Source organism: Salmo trutta, chromosome 36, assembly GCF_901001165.1.
Source record: "Salmo trutta chromosome 36, fSalTru1.1, whole genome shotgun sequence".
NCBI lineage: Eukaryota > Metazoa > Chordata > Actinopteri > Salmoniformes > Salmonidae > Salmo > Salmo trutta.
The window spans coordinates 41587251-41609632 of record NC_042992.1 but is presented as its reverse complement, the minus strand read 5'-3'; the positions used below and the strand labels follow the sequence as shown (position 1 = coordinate 41609632).

Sequence of the window (22382 nt, the reverse complement as noted above, 5' to 3'; positions counted from 1 at the left end):
AGAACTAGGATAAGACACATGAGGCTTTAAGCCACTAGGATAAAGATAAGGAAAACATTTTTTATTAATTGACCTTTATTTAAATAGGCAGATCAGTTAAGAACAAATTATTATTCTTAATGACAGCCTACCGGGGAACAGTGAGTTAACTGTCTTGTTCAGGGGCAGAACTACATTTTTTTTTTACCTTGTCGGCTCAGGGATTCAATCCAGCAACATTTTGGTTACTGGCCCAACGTTCTAACCACTAGGGTACCTGCTGCCCCACCACTAGTGCCATATAATCATCCAGGAATACATCTCAAGCAAACTGGAAATACATTTAAACTGTGATAGGATCTGTAGAACCAAGAAACACCTTTAAGCACAGAACCACTCGTATACATAACATAGCCATTTTTCAATGTGCTCCACCTTACAATATTATTTATCTTATGTAAAGTTGTCATTCTCTTTTGTGCACTATGAAAAACTGCAAAAAAATATTGATTTCGTATCATACACAGCGTTATACAACAGATGTTTATTTTGAAGGCAAATCGGAAAACCGGAAGTCTTAATGTTGCTGCTGGGAGGCTAATGTTGCTGCCATGACGCTAATAAAGACCAACGAAGCAAGCAGTCCCTACACATAAACCTTCCGGTGAAGAACACGATAGCTCGAAGGTTCTGCCTATGAGAGTGTTGAACCACGCAGGTTGTTTGCATTCGTTTTTTATCAGTCATGATTCCTTAATAGTGTCTACAACTCAACAGACACATTTTCTTCAATAACTTTTACTTATAAGCTCATTATTTTCATAATGTTTCACGTCCTGTAAGATTTCAATTTCCCGTACCTCCCTATATGTCCGTCCGTAAAATATTCCGACTGATACATACAGGAAGCACATTAAGTTGTGTGCAGTTCAGCTCCTATATAGTTCATCTTAAACATATAGTCAATTTATCAATAATTCTGAAACATGGCTGTATCAAATTATTCATTGAAGGTCAACAGACAGCTTTTGGATCCCAGCTTTGAGAGTTACAGACTGTCTCTGGAGCCCATACCAACTTACAACGTAGAGCTAGATGCTGGTGAGAAACTGCCCGCCACGTCGCATTATCCTTAGAGCATGCTAATATTGCCATTATTTTGATTTAGCTACAGGGCTGCTAACTTTTGAAGAAAGCTTTGAGTGAGTGAGATTTGCTCTGTGAATTTCATTTCCCCTAACACAACCCATGTTTTAAATCTAATTTCCTGCAATTCTATGTATTTTGACATGGCTTAAGCCTATGACCAGGGTGGAATTAATAAAAAAATCACAGGTCAGGAGTGTTCAGGGTGCTTTCAACGTTAAATGAACATTCAACATTGGATGACTTTGTTACTTAGCGATTTTTTGGGGGGATGAAATTTGCTAATAAAGTATGCTAATATTATTTAATTTTTTTTGTGGTTTGACACTATTCAGACTAATTAAATACTACAAACAGTGGGAAGATTGGAAAGCAGAGATTGATCCCAGTTCTTATGCAACACGTGCCAGGGAGTGTTACCAATACACCAAGGCTCTGCACAGGAAATATTCATGTTTAATGGCAGTGGGTAACCAAATCATAGATTGCAGTTGACTTGTCTATATACTGCTTTCAAGATAAGGACACACACATTTTGTAATTTGGGTGAACTCTCTTTAAAAAAGGTCTCTAAGAAAATCCTGCTTGCTCTCCAGGAGGGTTGGCCACCACCCCGGATCTATGTTTCCCAAGTGCTGGGTGTTTTGAAATGTTTTTCTTATTACAAATAATTTCTCAAAATCACCAAACCATAAAGAAAAATCGGATTAATTTGGGTGGTTTATACCTACTAGGTGAAGATCCTTACCATCATCTTCCTCTACCTAGACACAATATTAAGCTTTATGAGTCGCCTAGAATGTGCACAATAGTAAAATGTCAAATTATTTGATTCTTGGAGCATTTACTATCCAATGCTTCTTTGTATGACTTGTTCATGAATGGCTGCAAAAATACATGGCCTCATAATTAACTTTCAAAGACACAAGTAGGCATATGAGATTTCTAATATGTGATTACACTGGCAAAATTGGGAAGAAGTGGAATAATAAAATACGTGTGGGGAATAACAGCAGCATTCTTGCTGACAAGCACAGTAATTACCCTATATTTTAGCCCATTGTTAAGAATGCACATTTTTCCACTGATCAGACTAAATATAGTAAATGGATAATAACATCCATTGATGACAAATCTGCCCCTACACCCTAACCAAATTATTTTCCTATTGTCCCCCATCTAGAATCAAATCAAATGGGTTCACAATCTGTTTTAACAAAATTATTTTCATAGTTACAAATCAGGTCACCCTACCAAACTTCCCTGCTAAAACATACTGTAGGTCTGTCTGCTGCCTTTTCATTGTCACAGGCTGAATGCCAATCCCCAAACGGGACTAATGCAAGTGTTGATCAACTTTAGTACATGCTGTCAAAAGGCTGCATTCTGCAATAATGACGGGAGTAAAAGCAACCTAATTTTGTCGACAACATTGTACATAAAACAGCGCTACCGTGCTACTCTTTTTACAGTTTTATAAACTCAGTGGAGAACATTCTAGCTCTCCATTCAGTTCCACTCTAATCTTGAGGGGCCTTTCTTTACAACATGATTCCTTACATAACTAGACCAATCATAATGGTTCAATGTGCCGTGATTTGGAGTGCTGCGGCAAGACAGGACAATGATAGAAGTTCCGCTCGTGATGTTAAATTGCAGGCGCAGATGCTGCAATTTCAAAACGATTTGGAGCACAGTTGAAAAGTCATTAGTAACACGCTGACTATACAGTACAATGGACAAATACTAGCAGTACTTTTCAATGCTTGAGATATGAGGTATGTTGTGAGAGCGTGAGAAGAGGGTGAAATGTGTGTCTCACGGCCAATAGGTAAGAATTGGCAGCTCTATAGCTAGCTATTTTTTTTTCCATTGTTTGACTATATACAGTATTACAATAACTGCGCATGCAATACTAATGACATGGTCTTTGAAAATCATTTGTCAATGTTAAAGGGATAGTCTGTGATTTCGACAATGAATGAAGCCCTTTATCTAAGAGTACTTCCCCAGAGCCACTTGTATATATCTGAGTCCGATTTAAAGGAAGTTGGAGGTAGTTTCGCGAGCCAATAGAGATCAATGGCGACTATAGGCTCCTACTCCGCCATGGCTCATTGGCCAAAGCCTATGGAAATCATTTTTTGTTGTTGTTGGATTAATGGCAAAAATAAGATCTGTGGTAAACAGGCTTAAGAGATTTTCTATGTTTTGTTCTGAGCATTTTCATCAGCTAGTCACTTTTAGTGAATGTTGAAGCATTTATATAATAAAAGCAAGGACATAAAGCACACAGGCTTAATAATTCATAAAGGCCATGTTAAATGATAATAATTTCACAAATGCAAAATATACACTTACTGTACACAGTTTTAACATTTGCAATAGTATTTTTTTTCTGTGACAACACGTTTGTGGTGTCTGTCTTCTATTTACACATAGGTGTTCAGAGACGCAGATACCTTAATAGCACAGGTCTCTGTCTTCCGTCTGTTTTGTGTAAACAAACGCTGTAACGTGGAAATATGGCTGTGCGGGAACCCTATCCCTATGAAGGTGTGTAGTAATTTAACCTTTTTTTATATTATTTCTCGCTGAAATGAAAGATGCGTTCCTTATGTTTCCAAAACCGTGCTGCAAGCGATGCATTTTAATGTTTAAAGCAAGCGTCGGGGCTCTTAACAAAAACTCCACCAGCCAAAAGATTGTCAATAGGAGCTAAAGGTACTTAGCAACTTCCTTCAAACTGAACGCAGAGACATAAAATGGTATCCATGAGTTCATCTGACTCTGGGGAAGTGGATAAAGGGCCTCATTGCCAAAATCCCGAACTATCCCTTTAAGTCAATGGCAAAGTATTGCTGAAACAAATCTGGGCTGTAGATTTATTTCTAGGGTTTATTCACTTCAGATTGCTCACACTATTTGGCATAACTTATTCCTTATACTCAAAAAATAAGAAGTGTATGCAGGAAAATTATTTGTGCTTCATAGATAAGAGTTGCAATATCATCTATGCAGAATGATTGTACCTTTTTATAGGTTATGCCATAAAAACACTAGCCTAGATAATATTCGTCAATGGTATAGCACCCAGTTTTTTAAAATGACATTTCACAAATTTACATTACCTCCTCTCTATAGCTGTGGCGGAGGTGAAACTGAAGGACAGTCAATACACCCTGGACCATGTGCGTGCTTTTGGCATGTACAACTACCTGCATTTAGACCCCTGGTATGAGGACAGTGTTTTCTTTGTTGACTGCAAAGGGCGAGTGCTGAATCTTACGGTTACCCTGGTAAGTAAGTCTCTCAAAATGCTTGATGGGTATCTTGTAAATTTCTTCTGAAAAATGAATGCTGCTCCACAGTGGAAATGTTTTTTTTTTTTTAATACCAAGAGCCCAACATCTCTCAGGACATTGCTTCAGTTATACCTCCATCCAACTTGAAATTGATGCCTCCATAATGCATAGCTTTTGAGAATTATTATTAGTGGAGCAAAGTCTATCTGATACTAATATTCTGACTTGTCCACTCAATACACTGGTAAAACAGCACATGGGTAACCCACTTCATATGTATATACTGTATTCTAGTCAAGGCCTACCCTATATAACTAGTGTTGTACACACCTTTTTATATTCCTATACTGCCCGTGTCTATCTATACACACCATCATATACATACAGAAAATTCAGAAAGTATTCAGACCCCTTGACTTTTTACACATTTTGTTACGTTACAGCCTTATTCTAAAATTGATTAAATGTTTTTCCTCATCAATCTACACACAAAGCAAAAACTGTTTTTTTAGAGTTGGTGCATCCTGTTTCCATTGATCATCCTTGAGATGTTTCTACAACTTGATTGGAGTCCACCTGTGGTAAATTCAATTGATTGGACATGATTTGGAAAGGCACCCGCCTGTCTATAAGGTCCCACAGTTGACAGTGCAGTGTATGTCAGAGCAGAAACCAAGCCATGAGATCGAAGGAATTGTCCATAGAGCTCCAACACAGGATTGTGTCAAGGCACAGATTTGTGGAAGTGTACCAAAAAATGTCTGCACCATTGAAGGTCCCCAAGAACACAGTGGAACCATCAAGACTCTTCCTAGAGCTGGCCTGCTCGGCCAACCTGAGCAATTGGGGGAGAAGGGCCATGGTCAGGGAGGTGACCAAGAACCCGATGGTCTCTCTGACAGGCGTGGCTTTGGTACAAGTCTCTGAATGTCCTTGAGTGGCCCAGCCAGAGCCCGGACTTGAACTCTATCGAACATCTCTGGAGAGACCTGAAAATAGCTGTGCAGCAACACTCCCCATCCAACCTGACAGAACTTGAGAGGGTCTGCAGAGAAGAATGGGAGAAACTCCCCAAATACAGTGTGCCAAGCTTGTAGCATCATACCCAGAAGACTCGAGGCTGTAGTCGCTGCCAAAAGTGCTTCAACAAATTACTGAGTGAAGGGTCTGAATACTTATCTAAATGTGGTATTTCCGTTTAGAATTTGTTTTACATTTGCAAACAATTTTTATAACCGTTTTTTGTTTTGTCATTACAGGATATTGTGTGTAGATTTGATGAGGAGAAAAAAACATTTATTCCATTTTAGAATAAGCTGTAACATAACAATGTGGAAAAAGTGGAGGTCTGAATACTTTCCAAATGCACTGTATATATTTATATTTCGGACTCTGACATTGCTCGTTCTAATATTTCTATATTTTTGAATTTCTTTTACATTTTTTGGATTTGTTTGTATTGTTAGTTATTACTGCACTGTTGGAGCTAGGAACATAAGCATTTCATACACCTGAGATAACATCTGCTAAATATGTGTACGTGACCAATACAATTTGTTTTGGGTAAATCCATTTGAATTGAACCACTTTTTGACAGTATCCCTTTTGACTCCAACAACACTTTCCATATGTTTTCCCGTGGAAGAAGTGGTCAGAAAATGACTTTTTGTACCTAAATGCCAAAACATTCAGTAGATAAAGCTGCTCAAATTTTTGCCAATTTTGCACAGCCCACCATACCGTGAGATCCATGTCTTCATCACTGGAAAAGGTATACAGTTGAGTTTTATATAATTTAAAAGGTTACAAACAGTGTTGTCCTTATTTAAACATTGTTTTTTTATTTCATAAAAAAATTATGAATCGTTTGAACCAATGAACATCAATTATCTATAAAAGCATAAACTAATTCACATATGTTGAAGCTTAGACTCTATTTTACGTCATCTGAGGTTTTTGTATTGTGCCCGCCATCGGTTGAGACACAACATGCTCTTGAATACAGGGTGGGTCTCATTTCAGTCATAGAAATAGAATTGACTAGCCCTTCAAACCGCTGCAATTTAGTTGGTACACCATTGAAATGTAAATTGAATTGACATTTTTACTTCTATTTACTACCACAAAGATGGCTGCCGGTCCACTCACTGTCAAATGTCAACTTAAGTGGTCATGTCTATTCTATTATCTATATTTCTATGGTTTCCTATGGAGGATTGACAGTATACTTTAAAACAGAGATATTCCCATTTAAGTCAACATTCTCTGATGTGTGAGCCTCCAACCATATTTGTGGTACCATTTAAAAGTAAACATTTTCAATTTTATTCCCATTTTAGTACGTTTATCAGCCGAAACATGACACCCACCCTGTATTCAAGAGCATGTTGTCTCAACCGATGACGGGCACAACACAAAAAACAAAAGATGTCAAGTAGGGTTTAAGCTACAACATATGCAAATATGAAAAAAATCAAGAAAGTTTATGCGTTTTTAGATCATTGAAGTTTAAGGTAAAAAAAAGGGAAATTTTACCGCTAGACACTTTTGTTTTTTAACCCAGTCTCTGTACATAATTATGAGTGATGAAAGGTGTTTGAGACATAATTATGCATCATAGCGGTATTTTAGAATTTTGGCGCCGGGAGAGTTCAACCAATGACGTCATTAGTTGATTGAGCCTGCTGTCTGATCTAAAAATGAACAGAGTCATGTTTTGTAGCAATTATTGTGTCCTTTGTTTTGACGATTGCACAATCACGCTAGCAGCATGTAAATATGGTTGTCCTTGTTTAATAGAGCCATTGGACTTGTCTCAGCGTTCTTATCTGCCACGACATTGCAGGATATCTAGATTGACCCATTTTTTCTGGCTTTGTTTAAGACTACCGCTGACGGGAGCCCTAATTCCTTGTCCAATTGTGTTCCCATCCTCCAAGGAAGCCTTTTGAAAATGGAAACGGTACTAGTTTCTACAGGTTCACGGGAGCTATGTCTAACCAAGATTGCTAAGTAATTACAATGGCTGCTTCTGATGCTTCCTCTTTCCAAGAAGAGCTGGACGACAAAACCGTTTTTTAATATTATTTTACATGGGGGCATACAGCCCTATTAATTTGAACAAGAATTTCGTGACTAGCGTGCAGCGATGGGGAGCAACGGTCAGGTGGTGCCTATACAGGCAGAAGAGGAATGTCTGCTGCCACGGATTAGATCGCGGACAGTTGTTACTGGAGAGGGTCACTGCAGACCCCATGGATCGTGTGTGTGTGACCGACATCAAAGTTTCAATGCACATAAGGATAGAGGGGTGCTGGAGACGTTCTTCAGAACCTTCCAGATCAACTTGCGGCGGCAACCAAAACCAGCTGGACCGGGGGGCAAATTACAGAGTAAGTTATTTGGCTGTCAGTAGCTAGCTAGCAATATACACTTTCTTTTCACACAATGCAGTGTTCGGTAACAGTATACTTTTGAGATAGATTTGGCCATAACGTGGCTTGCTAGTACCACTACAAGCCAAGTTGAGCCAGCTAGCTTTGTTTGCTATACCCAGAATGTACTGTAGCCTAATGTAGCTAGCCAGCCTCCGTGCATCTAGTAACAAAACTGGATAAATGTTTTGACGATGATGACGAAGAGTAAAGGGATGACTTTGGCTTTGACTCATTAGTCAAAGCTTATACCTGTGTGTTCTAGTTAACGTGTGTCTGAGATGTGTAATATACTCCATCGTGCTGCGACAGACAGTACACAACGATTGCCCATGAAAGTCTAATCGCATTTTTTTGTCATTCTTTTACAGACAATACCGCTTGGTGGCCTACATATTATTTTTGGAGTTTGGTCTATGTGGGGAGAAGTTAGGCAGAGAACACCGAATACCCTTGCCTGCATGTGTTGTTGGGGCCATTTGAGCAATTTATCGCTCACATGATGGACAGTATATTGGATACAAAGAAGTTGATGACTCGAGGAGATGTGAAAGGTCCCATAACAACAATCTCCCCTTGTATCAAAGTGACTATGAACACCTCACTGCACCCCCCACACCAAATGCAAGTATTCCCTTTGTATAACTGTAGTATTTATTATAGTTGTTAGTAGTATTTTTCTTCTGTTGTATATCATACATTGCCTTTTATTTTTTTAGTTTAGCCTTTAACTGTTCCTAGGTTTCCAGAGTAAATAAACGTTGTCTTGAATACAAGCCATGTCTACTTATTTGCTACATTGACAGACTAATCTACTATTTTATTTAAACGTATTTACTTGAAAAAATGTATTTGAAATGTTATGCCAACTCCCTGCATAATAATTTTTTTGGCAGTAAGATTGGAGTTATGTACTTTCAAATACATTTCATGAATATCACAATGAATTGATCCGGAAGTTGAAGTCAACACTGTAACGGTCGTCGTAGTAAGTGGACCAAGGTGCAGGTTGAGTGCTCATTTTCACTTTTATTGTGAACACTTAAGTTAACAAAACAATAAACAAACAGTCTTGCAGGCTAAACTCAGCAGTGCAAAAAAAAAAAAAAAAATCCCACAATTCCCAAAACAAACATACTCCTAATTATAGGACCTTCAATCAGAGGCAACGATAAACAGCTGCCTCCAATTGAAGGCCCAATCCCAAATACCTAAACATAGAATTGAACAGACATAGAAATATACAAACATAGACCAAAACCCCAGAATACATAAATCAAACACCCCTCTACATAAACACACACCCCGAACCATATAAAACAAATACCCCCTGCCAGGTCCTGACCAAACAATAATAACAAATAACCCCTTTTCTGGTCAGGACTTGACAAACACTTTTGGTTTCTGATGCAACTGGTCACTTGTCAGTACACTTGTAAAAAGATTATAAAACATTTAATCAAACTCCATTAAATGAGCTAGCAATATCTATAACACAATGCAGTTGTGTGCATTCTATATTATACGACAACATCAGTCTAACTGAATATGGATGTTGTGTTGGCTGAATGTTCTAGGCAGGGTCCTGAATGATGTTCAGCTGGTGAACCTCATCTTGTGTTGGGCAATGGCAGCTGATCTGGCAGAACTGCATGAGCTCCATGACCTTGGACTCATAGACTATACACTTTGTCGCTTGCCAGCGTCGTGCAGTCTTTTCCTCTTCCGAGTCAGATGATGTTGAGTTTGTTCCCAGCTGAAATCTTTCATCCAATGGGTCTACATGATCTGCACTATTAAAGCTAGTGTCAAGGTCATCATCAGCAGGGGGTGGCAGGTAGCCTAGTGGTTAGAGCGTTGGACTAGTAACCGAAAGGTTGCAAGATCAAATCCCCAAGCTGACAAGGTAAAAATCTGTTGTTCTGCCCCTGAACAAAATTTGACGAACTGACTTGTTGGAAAGCTGGCATCCTATGACAGTGCCATGTTGAAAGTGACTGAGCTCTTCAGTAAGGCCATTCTACAGTCAATGTTTGTCACTGTTCCTAGGCTGTCATTGAAAATAACAATGTGTTCTTAACTGACTTGCCTAGTTAAATAAAGGTAAAATAAAAAAATGCAGCAGGATTAGTCTGTAAGACACTAGTCCAGCATTTCCCAAACTTGGTCCTGGGTGCACGTTTAGATTTTTGCACTACACAGCTGACTCAAATAATGAACTCATCACGATTTGATTATTTGAATCAGCTGTGTAGTGCTAGGGCAAAAACCAAAATGTTGCACCCCTTGGGGTCCCCAGGACAGAGCTTGGGAAATGCGCTACGGTTTAATTACTGCAACACTTAATTAACAAAAAGCTGCAGTTAGTTCCAAATGGATGGTAAAGAATAAGTAAGTCCTAAATATTTCAAAAACTTAAAGCATTGTATTTGGGGCAAATCATTTATTAAACCTCAACTAAATCTTAAAATAAATAATGTTCAGTTGTGTGGTCAGGTGCCACAAAGAGGGACCTTGGAAAATTACAATTGGCTAAGAACAGGGCAGCACAGCTGGCCCTTAAATGTACATGGAGAGCTAACATTATTAATATACAGTGTATTCAGAAAGTATTCACACACCTTGACTTTTTCCACATTTTGTTAGGTTAGAGCCTTATTCTAAAATGGATTAAATGTTTTTTTCCCCTCATTAATCCACACACAGAACCTCACATTTACATAAGTATTCCGACCCGTTACTCAGTACTTTGTTAAATCACCTTTGGCAGCGACTACGGCCTTGAGTCTTCTGGGTATGATGCTACAAGCTTGGCACACCTATATTTGGGTAGTTTCTCCCGTTCTTCTCTGCAGATCCTCTCAAGCTTTGTCAGGTGGGATTGTTAGCATCACTGCACAGCTATTTTCAGGTCTCTCCAGAGATGTTAAATCGGGTTCAAGTCAGGGCTCTGGCTTGGCCACTCAAGGACATTCCGAGACTTGTCCCAAAGCCACTCCTGCATTGTCTTGGCTGTGTGCTTAGGGTTGTTGTCCTGTTGAAGGTGAACCTTCGCTCTAATATGAGGTCCTGAGTACTCTGGAGCAGGTTTTCATCAAGGATCTTTCTGTACTTTGCTCCGTTCATCTTTCCCTCAAACCTGACTAGTCTCCAGGTCACTGCCGCTGAAAAACACCCCCACAGCATGATGCCACCACCGCCATGCTTCACCGTAGGAATGGTGCCAGGTGTCCTCCGGACATGCCGCTTGGTGTTCAGGTCAAAGAGTTCTATCAGAGTATCTTGTTTCTCATCGTCAGAGTCCTTTAGGTGCCTTTTGGCAAACTCCAAGCAGGCTGTCATGTGACTTTTTACTGAGGAGTGGCTTCCGTCTGGCCACTCTACCATAACGGCCTGAATTGGTGGAGTTCTGCAGAGATGTTGGTCCTTCTGGAAGGTTCTCCCATCTCCACAGAGGAACTGTAGAGCTCTGTCAGAGGGACCATCGGGTTCTTGGTCACCTCCCTGACCAAGGCCCTTCTTCCCTGATTGCTTAGTTTGGCCGTGTGGCCAGCTCTCAGAATAATCTTGGTGGTTCCAACTTAATTCCATTTAAGAATGATTGAGGCCACTGTGTTCTTGGGGACCTTCAATGCTGCAGAAATTGTTTGGTACCCTTCCCCATATCTGTTCCTCAACCCAATCCTGTCTCGGAGCTCTACGGACAATTCCTTTGACCTCGTGGCTTGGTCTTTGCTCTGACAGGCACTGTCAACTGTGGGACCTTATATAGACAGGTGTGTGCCTTTCCAAAAATGTCCAATCAATTGAATTTACCACAGGTGGACTCCAATCAAGTTGTTGAAACATCTCAAGCATGATCAATGGAAACAGGATGCACCTGAGCTAAATTTCGAGTCTCATAGCAAAGGGTCTGAATACTTACAATGTGCAGTAGAGGGTAAAACAAAAAAACTTGGGCCAAATAAACCCTGGCATATACTATTTCATTCATAAGCAGAATTCAGGTTCTGTAAAAATCCTCCATTGATGACAGGAGACTGACAGGTCTTTGTATTGTGTTGACAGGACACGGCACTGGGGAAGCCCATAGAGGTCTTCCACATGCCCTCTGACCCCACTACGTGTGAGGACCGTCTCTGTGCCTCTCTTAGCTTCATCTCTGCCACCTGGGCATCCCTCTCCGACGGTGCGGGCAGACTCTACCTCCTCAGAACCAGCATGAGAAGGGAGAATCGCAGTCTGAAGTGGGAGGTAAGAAGACTCGGACATGCAATATACTCTGTCATAATCAATGTTCAGATATTGACCAAAAACATTGCATCCACTTTCCTCTTAGTTTTTTTCCCTGATTTAAAAAAAATAATAATAATGTTTCATCCCATTTTAAAAGGTCAGCAGTTATATCTCACTTGAAAAAGAGATATCAATCTCAATTGTCAAATTAACCTATCATCAACCCTTGGTGGAATATATTAATCCAGGCCTGTTTTATCTTGAGTCCTCTTTTATATACCATTCTGAAGATCAGGTTTAGCATGTTGATAAGCTTGAAAGAAATTAATAACCTCTACTTACGGTAATCACAAGCCCAGCCAGTTAGACATTTGGGTAAAGCTTTACATTAACTCTATCCGCATTAATAACATAGGTTACCCAGCGACAGGGAATTCACATTAAATGAACATTGTACATCATTATTTATAAAAGCTTTATAATGTATTTGACATGATTATTTATGGTATAAATGCAAAATAAGATGTAGCTTGTTATATGAAGCTTTACTCACGCTATGTCACATACTCAGTGGACAGTTTGTTAGGTACACCACCCCATTCCCGGAAAATTATTCGCTCCTACAGACAGTGAGTCACGTGGCCGTGGCTTGCTATATTTAGCAGGCAGATAGGAATCAAGGCATTATGATACTGTTCGATGTAAGGTTAGAATGGGGAAAACGAGTGACCTAAGTGACATTGAGCGTAGTATGATTGTCAGTACCAGGAGCCGGTCCCAGTATCACAGAAATGGCCGGCTTCCTGGACATTTCACGTACAACAGTGTCTAGGGTTTACCGACAAACCAAAAACATCCAGTTAGCGGCAGTCCTATGGGCGAAAATGTTGATGAGAGGTCGAAGGAGAAAGACAAGAATCGTGCAAGCAAACAGGCGGGCCACAAACCGGGCAATATTAATGGCGCAGAATGGGATCTCGGAACGCACAACTCGTCGGTCCTTATCACGGGTCGGCTAATGCAGCAGACGAACACACCGGGTTCCACTCCTATCAGCTAAAAACAAGAAGTAGCGGTTCCAGTGGGCACACGATCACCAACAATTGAGGAGTGGAAAAACATTGCCTGGCCTGACGAATCCCGGTACCTGTTGCATCATGCTGATGGCAGAGTCAAGATTTGGCGTAAGCAGCATGAGTCCATGGTGCCATCCTGCCTGGTGTCAACGGTACAGGCTGGTGGCAGTGGTATAATGATGTTGGGAATGTCTTCCTGGCACACATTAGATCCCTTGATACCAATTGAGCAACTTTTCCATGCCCCAATGAATTCAGGCTGTTCTGGAGGCGATGTGAGGTCCGACCCAGTACTAGACGGGTGTACCTAATAAACGGGTGTACCTAATATCTTGTTCTTATAGATGTGTTATAAATACTACATTTCGTACCCACTGTGCATGGATTGATCTTAACTTAGAACACATTTCTGTCTGTGAACTAACTAGACTTGTTGATTGTGTGTGTTTGTCAGCCCTTGTTCAGTGAGGAGATGGGGGAGCCCTTCACCATCCTCCACAGCATATCTCACGTCCAGGCTGGGGTCCACTCCATGGAGGTCCTGCTCCTCCGCATCCAGAAAGACCTATCATCGGACTCTGATGCAAAGGGAAGTGGCTACTCTGTTTCTTTGGAATGGATCACAGTCTCTAACACTGCAGAACAGGGTGAGTGGGGTGGGGCACTGTGTTTGCGTCCCAAATGGCACCCTATATTCCATATACTGCTCATAACACTAGGGGATGACGAAACCTAACTCTTCTATATGGGTGCTGGTATAGTGTATGTAGTTCACTGTACCATTGTATGTGATCTACCTCGTTGTGTTGTCAAGGATGAGGGAGTTGGGAATAGTAACTAAGTCATTCAGGATAATTTTGTGCCTCAGTTAAACTAAACATCTTATTCATATGGAGATAGATCACATCATTGCTTTTTTAGTTTCTCAGTGAAAGAGCATAAGTTGATGACGGCTAGCTAATTAGCATGTAGCTGGGAATTAGAATGTGAACATTTGTGGCATGTTTACCACCTTCATGCACATCATTTCTATTATCAATGGCTATAATTTCTATTATCAAAGCCTGGCCTACAGAAACAACATTTACTTAGGGTTTGGGAAATCGAAATGTGCATTAATTGACTTTAATTTGCTCTGATATCTCAACTGTAGATCTGTGTCTTCCAAAATAAATGTTGCTAAGGAGAATTTTCATAAAAATTCTGGACATTCGACCTGAAACCAAGCTACCTCGTAGTAATTAATAAAATGAGGGTAGAGCAGAATGAGAAAATTAGACATGGGATGCATCCCAAATGGCACTATATTCCCTATATAGTGCATTTATTTTGATCAGGGTCCATAGAGAACTTTAATTACTTCGAAACTTCCTTTTGCCATGGAAAATCGAGTATTGCAGTATTGTCATGATACACCACAGGAGGTTGGTGGCCTGGTGCACAACTGAGTAAGAGGACAAGTACATTAGTGTCTATTTTGAGAAACACGCCTCACAAGTCCTCAACTAGCAGCTTCGTTAAATAGTACCCACAAAACACCAGTCTCAACGTCAACAGTGAAGAGGCGACTCCGGGATGCTGGCCTTCTAGGCAGAGTTGCAAAGAAAAAGCCATATCAGACTGGCCAATAAAAAGAAAAGATTAAAATGGGCAAAAGAACACAGACACTGGACAGAGGAACCCGGAGTCGCCTCTTCACTGTTGATGTTGAGACTGGTGTTTTGTGGCTACTGTCTCTGGCTGCGTGGAGAGTAATCCACGGAGACTCTGTGCCACAAAATGAGTGACAAAACATTACAAAACCTGGCCAAATAATTTCAAGTCATCAGTCTCAAGTCAAAGACGAGTCCCGAGTCTTGAGGCTCCAAGTGAAGTCGAGTCTCAAGTCATCAAATGTGAGACTCAAGCCCAAGTCATGTGACTCGAGTCCACACCTCTGAAATTGCATGTTTCTTTTGAGTCCGATAGCCTATACGTTAAGTTTTGTCAGTATGAAAATGTAACAATCCTCTCTGTAACAAGCATTTTCTTAATTTGTATACTAGACAAATATTTAGAGGTAATAACTTGAATAATAATGAAATGCTACTGATGATAATAAAGACATGTAATATTGAAGTTGCAGAGAAAATACATGTTTGTAGCCAGGTATGAGAATTAAACCTGTAAATTGCAATCAAATCAGTCTAATAATGCTTGAACATGTATTCTGTGTGTGCTGTATCGGCCATTTTTAGGTCAGGAGAAGAAGTACAAGGTAAGAAAGAGGAAGGTGCTGAGGGGGAAGTCAGTGCCCCACTATGCAGCGTTGGAGCCCCAAGGGAAAGGGCTAATGGTGGCTTCGGAGAAACCCTTTGTTTTTACACATGTGGACGGGGCACTGCTGGAGCAACCTGCGGCACAGGCCATGGAGATGGAGTCGAGCACTGGTGGGTCAATGCTACAGGTCATAGGTAAAAGCTGCATAGAAAATAAAACATATGAAGAAACTGTTTTAAGTATGCCATTTTTTCCACTGCTCAGGATTGGATAGAACTTTGAAAGGTGGTGTAAAAGGGTTTGTGATTGATCACAGTTTGTATTTGAGATTGGAACGGGCGTGCGTATGTGATAAGCATCAGTTGCCAGGGAAATAACATGAAATGGGTGACAGGCAACATTAGACTAAATTCATAGATTTTAGTATTCTGAATGCATTGTCATCCCAGTGTCTGAGTTTTGTGATGAAGTGGCCCTTTGTTGTTTTGAAATCGTGATTCAAGTGTAACCCTCTCACCAGGCTCAAATATGACTCTCACAATATTAACTTATGCAGAGTATCTCAGCAGCATGGGATGTTAGGTGAGAAGGACATCTCCAATAAGAATTCCTTTTGTAAACTATCTAGGGTTATGACAATAGGGTATTACGTTCAGATTAAATTATTATAGGTTTCTGTTATTGAATCAGGATAAACCATCCCATGCATTAAATGAAATTGAAACAATCAATGACTCCACCAAGGCAATATACATAACGTTCCATATGTGTATTAAAACCTTTTCAAATACATTTTCAGACACAACATCAAAAGAAATAAAAAAATAATCCCCAATGAGTCGTGCACAACCCGTGTCCAAATTATTTCAAGTTTGCTTAAATAAACCGTTGGTGCGCGTTGGAGCTAAAAAAAAATGACGACACCCAAAAATATCCTGAAGCACCTCACGTTGTGGTTACTGACTCCTTGGTAGATATTCCCTCAGCGAAGTATGGCAGTTCTATGCAGGTTTCCTCACAAAGTCCAAGGCAAGCACAGCTACCCATGCAGACAGTACTCATTAGCCGTAACCGATATCCCATGGGAACACGAACTCGTTAAGCTTCCCAAGCAATTATCTCCCGGTGTCACACGATGCTAGGCTAACCTCAAGGCTGGCAAATACCTCCACGACGAGACGACAGCTTCAGTCTTTACTAAGTTTTAACAAAATTATAACTCTTTTATAAAATAAAATATGTATTTTCCTTCATGTCTTAGTAGGTATGGGTTTTGTTCTAGTTCTGTCGTCTTCTTTTATAACTTTTCTTTACCAACCGTCCTAAGGTAACACGTCCATCCTTTCATCAACGTATTTTTTCCCTCTCTTTTTTTCCCAGGCCTCCCGTTAACCAGGTCAACTCCTATTGGCCACAACTTAACAAGCGACCTTATTGGTCAAAACTTAAACTTCAAAGTAAAGCAAACTATTCACTTATACATTAAATAAATATTTATTCAAAAGCATAATGCATCAACATCATTACAGTTTAGGAGCAATTCAATCATCTTAAACATATAACCAATTAATTATAACAAATAAACTCAATACTTGGTTCAAACAAGGGTATTAGACAAGCATGGGGGAAACCTGGCACCATTATAATAGGCCTAATGGTCAGCTAATAACTTTTGCTAATGATAAACGAGATGCATTTGCCATTAAGGAGATTGCGTGTAGCCTAATATGTGTCTTTGAGTTCTTTGAGTGTTATTATATGGGCCTCACTCATTATAATATTTTCTGACTGGTTTATTCCCTCTACACGACAAATATTAGGCTACCATTTATCCATCTCTCATTCAATAACCAAGCATGCTCAAAAGTAATAGACTGGTAGCCTAGACAGTATACAGTGCCTTTGGAAATTATTCAAACCCCTTGACTTTTTCCACATTTTGTTTGGTTACAGCCTTATTCAAAAATTGATTAAGTTGTTTTTTTTCTTCATCAATCTACACAAAAACAGTTTAAAAAAAAATGTTTACTAATTTATTAAAAATTTAAAACTGAAATATCACATTTACATAAGTATTCAGACCCTTTACTCAGTACTTTGTTAAAGCACCTTTTGTTAGCGATTACAGCCTCGAGTCTTCTTGGGTATGATGCTACAAGCTTGGCACACATGTATTTGGGGAGTTTCTCCCATTCTTCTCTGCAGATCCTCTCAAGCTCTGTCAGGTTGGATTGGGAGCGTTGCTGCACAGCTATTTTCAGGTCTCTCCAGAGATGTTCGAACGGGTTCAAGTTCGGGCTCTGGCGGGGTCACTCAAGGACATTCAGAGACTTGTCCCGAAGCCATTCCTACATTGTCTTTGCTGTGTGCTTAGGGTCGTTGTCCTGTTGGAAGGTGAACCTTCGCCCCAGTCTGAGATCCTGAGCACTCTGGAGCAGGTTTTCATCAAGGATCTCTCCCAGTCCCTGCCACTGAAAAACATCCCGACAGCATGATGCTGCCACCACCATGCTTCACAGTAGGGATGGTACCAGTGTTTCCTCAAATGTGACGCTTGGCATTCATGCCAAAGAGTTCAGTCTTGGTTTCAGCAGACCCGAGAATCTTGTTTCTCATGGTCTGAGAGTCTTTAGGTGCATTTGGCAAACTCCAAGCGGGCTGTCATGTGCCTTTCACTGAGGAGTGGCTTCCGTCTGGCCAAACTTCTTCCATTTAAGAATGATAGAGATCACTTTGTTCTTGGGGACCTTCAATGCTGCAGAAATGTTTTGGTACACTTCCCCAGATCTGTGCCTCGACACAATCCTGTCTCAAAGCTCTATGGACAATTCCCTTGACCTCATAGCTTGGTTTTTGCTCTGACATGCACTGTCAACTGTGGGACCTTTAATATAGACCGGTGTGTGCCTTTTCAAACCATGTCCAATCCATTGAATTTACCACAGTTGGATTCCAAGTTGTAGAAAGGATGATCAGTAGAAACAGGATGCACCTGAGCTAAATTTTGAGTGTCATAGCAAATGGTCTTGAATACTTACAGTGGGGCAAAAAAGTATTTAGTCAGCCACCAATTGTGCAAGTTCTCCCACTTAAAAAGATGAGAGAGGCCTGTAATTTTCATCATAGGTATACGTCAACTATGACAGACAAAATGAGAAAACAAATCCAGAAAATCACATTGTAGGATTTTCAATGAATTTATTTGCAAATTATGGTGGAAAATAAGTATTTCTATGACCATTTATCATAGTTTTAGGATCCTCATTTCCAACTTCAGACTTGGTTTTCATGGTAATTTGATACAGTTCATGCTTTGTATTACATGTTTTTTATATATTAATCAGATACGAGTCTATAGAAATCTTAATGTGCTCAACATTATTGACCATACATTTCATTTTTATTTCTCCCCATTGCCATTCAGATCCAATCTACTTCTGGCAGCAGACAATAGAGGATATAACAGTATCTGTGCGTATGCCTGAGGGCATCACCAAAGACGACGTGCTCTTCAAGCTCTCCATGGAAAATGTGAGTGTGGGGGTGCAGGGTTTTGCCCCCTTGCTGGAGGGGCAGCTGCATGCCCCTGTGGACCCCGAAGCCAGTGCCTGGATCATCAAAGATGAGAAAAGGTTAGCGGCCTTGCCAGCCCGCCCTGGAGGATTAAGAGATATTGATGCCCTGGTCGAAAGTAGTGCACTACATGGGGAATAGGGTGCAATTTTGGAAGCAGGCACACATCTGCTTTTACTCAGCCCAGAGTCGTGAGTCAGATTTCCTTTCATGGTGAATTCGCTTTTGTGAAATATCAGAGCATTACCACTATCTACAAACAAACAGGAAACTATAGTTTGACTCATATAAGAGTTAGTTTTTTGTTCCCTATTTGTTAGATACCATTCAAATACAATTACATTTTATTCGTCACATAGTCTACACTGGTTGTTTATGAACTAACAGTGAAACGCCTTCTACGGGTCCTTCCCAACAATGCAGAGGAGAAAATAGAGCAATAATGGAAAAGTTATAACATGTAATAATAAATACACAATGAGTATAATGATAATTTTGCTATATACAGGGGGTACCAGTACAATGTCAATGTGCAGGGGGTACAAGGTAATTGAGGTAGGTATGTAGTGTGCGTTTACTGTGAACACAGGCTGTACCTGCTTTAAGTTACAGTTTTAACAGTGTAGGCTACTGTGACTAACAAATGCATTCGTTTTCTCATATCATTATTACAGAGAATCAGACAATTTATGCTACCCTCTGCCTGTTCTCTACTTAGTTTATTTAAGCCTGTCTCAAAATACAACACTGTCCCTTTAAAACAAAAAAAGCTCTTTACTAAAATGTCTAGAAACGCTCTTGTTGGAAGCAATCACTCCCCTATTGCTGACTACAAATTATCTAAAACTGGGCTAATAACGCAATAACTAGCAAAGGATATGAACAAAATGCTGCTCTCGCTTTGATCTCAAAACAAGCACTTCTACTCACGACCGCTCATGCTGTAAACATAGTCCAGTTTAAAGTAAATGGCACAAATCCATAGATGGCAATGGTCTATTTGCATATAACCCTACTGCAGCTCTGCTTGTTTATGCCGCACCGGTCTGTGTAGAGTACAAGCTGAGTAGTGTGTGTCAATGCAATAGAATCCTGCTCCGATGCGTTCTGCCTACAACAAAATCTCTTGCATTGTTCGTTTTGTTTTGGTATGTTGCATTGAAAGTGGCTAATATTGCGTTGATTTGATCACTATTGCCACAGTAAAGGGAAATGTTGATAGTGTAAACAGAGAACTCTAGAACAGTGGTCACCAACCTTATCTGAGTCAAGATCACGGAGTCAAAATGCAAACCGAGATCTAGTGCTCCGATTTTTTTGAACATGACTTAAAAACGTAAGCCTATGCAACATTAACTAATTAAAAACATTACTGTAGCAATGAGGTTTGTGTAGTAAGCTATAGGCCCAATACATTATCACCACATATTGGCATTGCTTGAATTGCCCTGCCAGTGCATTTTTGTTCGGGTGTTTTTTATATACAATGGGGCAAAAAAGTATTTAGTCAGCCACCAATTGTGCAAGTTCTCCCACTTAAAAAGATGAGAGGCCTGTAATTTTCATCATAGGTACACTTCAACTATGACAGACAAAATGAGAAAAAATCGTAACCTACGTAACAGCCAGTTGAATCCTGTGGCGCGATTTTCAAATACCTTAGAAATGCTATTACTTCAATTTCTCAAACATATTACTATTTTACAGCTATTTAAAGACAAGACTCTCGTTAATCTAACCACACTGTCCGATTTCAAAAAGGCTTTACAACGAAAGCAAAACATTAGATTGTCAGCAGAGTACCCAGCCAGAAATAATCAGACACCCATTTTTCAAGCTAGCATATAATGTCACAAAAACCCAGAAGACAGCTAAATGCAGCACTAACCTTTGATGATCTTCATCAGATGACACACCTAGGACATTATGTTATACAATACATGCATGTTTTATTCAATCAAGTTCATATTTATATCAAAAACCAGCTTTTTACATTAGCATGTGACGTTCAGAACTAGCATACCCCCCGCAAACTTCCGGGGAATTTACTAAATTACTCACGATAAACGTTCACAAAAAGCATATCAATTATTTTAAGAATTATAGATAGTGAACTCCTCTATGCACTCGATATGTCCGATTTTAAAATAGCTTTTTGGTGAAAGCACATTTTGCAATATTCTAAGTACATAGCCCGGCATCACAGGGCTAGCTATTTAGACACCCAGCAAGTTTAGCCTTCACCAAAATCAGATTTACTATAACAAAAATGTTATTACCTTTCCTGTTCTTCGTCAGAATGCACTCCCAGGACTTCTACTTCAATAACAAATGATGGTTTAGTCCCAAATAATCCATCGTTATATCCAAACAGCGGCGTTTTGTTCGTGCGTTCACGACACTATCCGAAATGGTAAAAACGGGTCACGAGCATGGCGCATTTCGTGACAAAAAAATTCTAAATATTCCATTACCGTACTTCGAAGCATGTCAACCGCTGTTTAAAATCAATTTTTATGCAATTTATCTCGTAAAAAAGCGATAATATTCCGACCGGGAATCTGCGTTTCGGTAAATAGAGGGGAAAAAAGAAAGACGGGGGCGGCCAGTGCACGAGCCTAAGCCCTTTGTCCTCTGATCGGCCACTTGACAAAGGCGATAATGTGCTTCAGCCTGGGGTTGCAATGACGACATTCTGTTTTTTCCCGGGCTCTGAGAGCCTATGGGAGCCGTGGGAAGTGTCACGTTACCGCAGAGATCCTTTGTTTTGGAAAGAGATGTCAAAGAAAGCCAATAAATGGTCAGACAGGCCACTTCCTGTAAAGTAATCTCTCAGGTTTTTGCCTGCCATATGAGTTCTGTTATACTCACAGACACCATTCAAACAGTTTTAGAAACTTTAGGGTGTTTTCTATCCATATCTAATAAGTATATGCATATTCTAGTTACTGGGTAGGAGTGGTAACCAGATTAAATCGGGTACGTTTTTTATCCGGCGGTGTAAATACTACCCCCTAGCCCTAACATGTTAAAACCTCTAGGGGCTATGTGGGACGCAAGCGTGCCACCCCTGGTACACCCTATCAACAACAGGTGAAATATCAAGAGCGCCAAATTTGAAAACAATTAAATGTCATAATTCAAATTTCTCAAACATACAACTATTTTACACCCTTTGAAAGATAAACATCTCCTTAATCTAACCACGTTGTCCGATTTCAAAAAGTCTTTACGTCGAAAGCATAAAGTTAGATTATGTTAGGAGAGTACATTGACAATAGCTGTGTGTAATGTTTTGTCAATTCAAAGACAGGCGTCACCAAAAGCAGAAAACCAGCTAAAATTATGCACTAACCTTTGACAATCTCCATCAG

General features: G+C 40.0%; 1 protein-coding gene across 3 annotated transcripts in view; it reads left to right on the top strand.

Annotated features, from left to right (window-relative positions):
* Positions 1 to 853: 853 nt before the first annotated feature.
* nudcd1 (NudC domain containing 1) overlaps positions 854 to 22382 on the top strand; it is a 40579-nt gene continuing 19050 nt past the window's right edge. The window contains exons 1-6 of one of the 3 annotated variants that reach the window (XM_029735948.1): positions 854 to 1080; positions 4270 to 4424; positions 11933 to 12118; positions 13631 to 13823; positions 15414 to 15605; positions 18860 to 19067. In XM_029735948.1, coding sequence (XP_029591808.1) covers positions 966 to 1080; positions 4270 to 4424; positions 11933 to 12118; positions 13631 to 13823; positions 15414 to 15605; positions 18860 to 19067 — 1049 coding nt within the window. In that variant the 5' untranslated portion in view covers positions 854 to 965. Of the gene's footprint in view, positions 1081 to 4269; positions 4425 to 6450; positions 7823 to 8235; positions 8489 to 11932; positions 12119 to 13630; positions 13824 to 15413; positions 15630 to 18859; positions 19068 to 22382 lie in introns of those variants that run through there. The other 2 variants (XM_029735947.1, XM_029735949.1) reach the window with 2 other exon arrangements.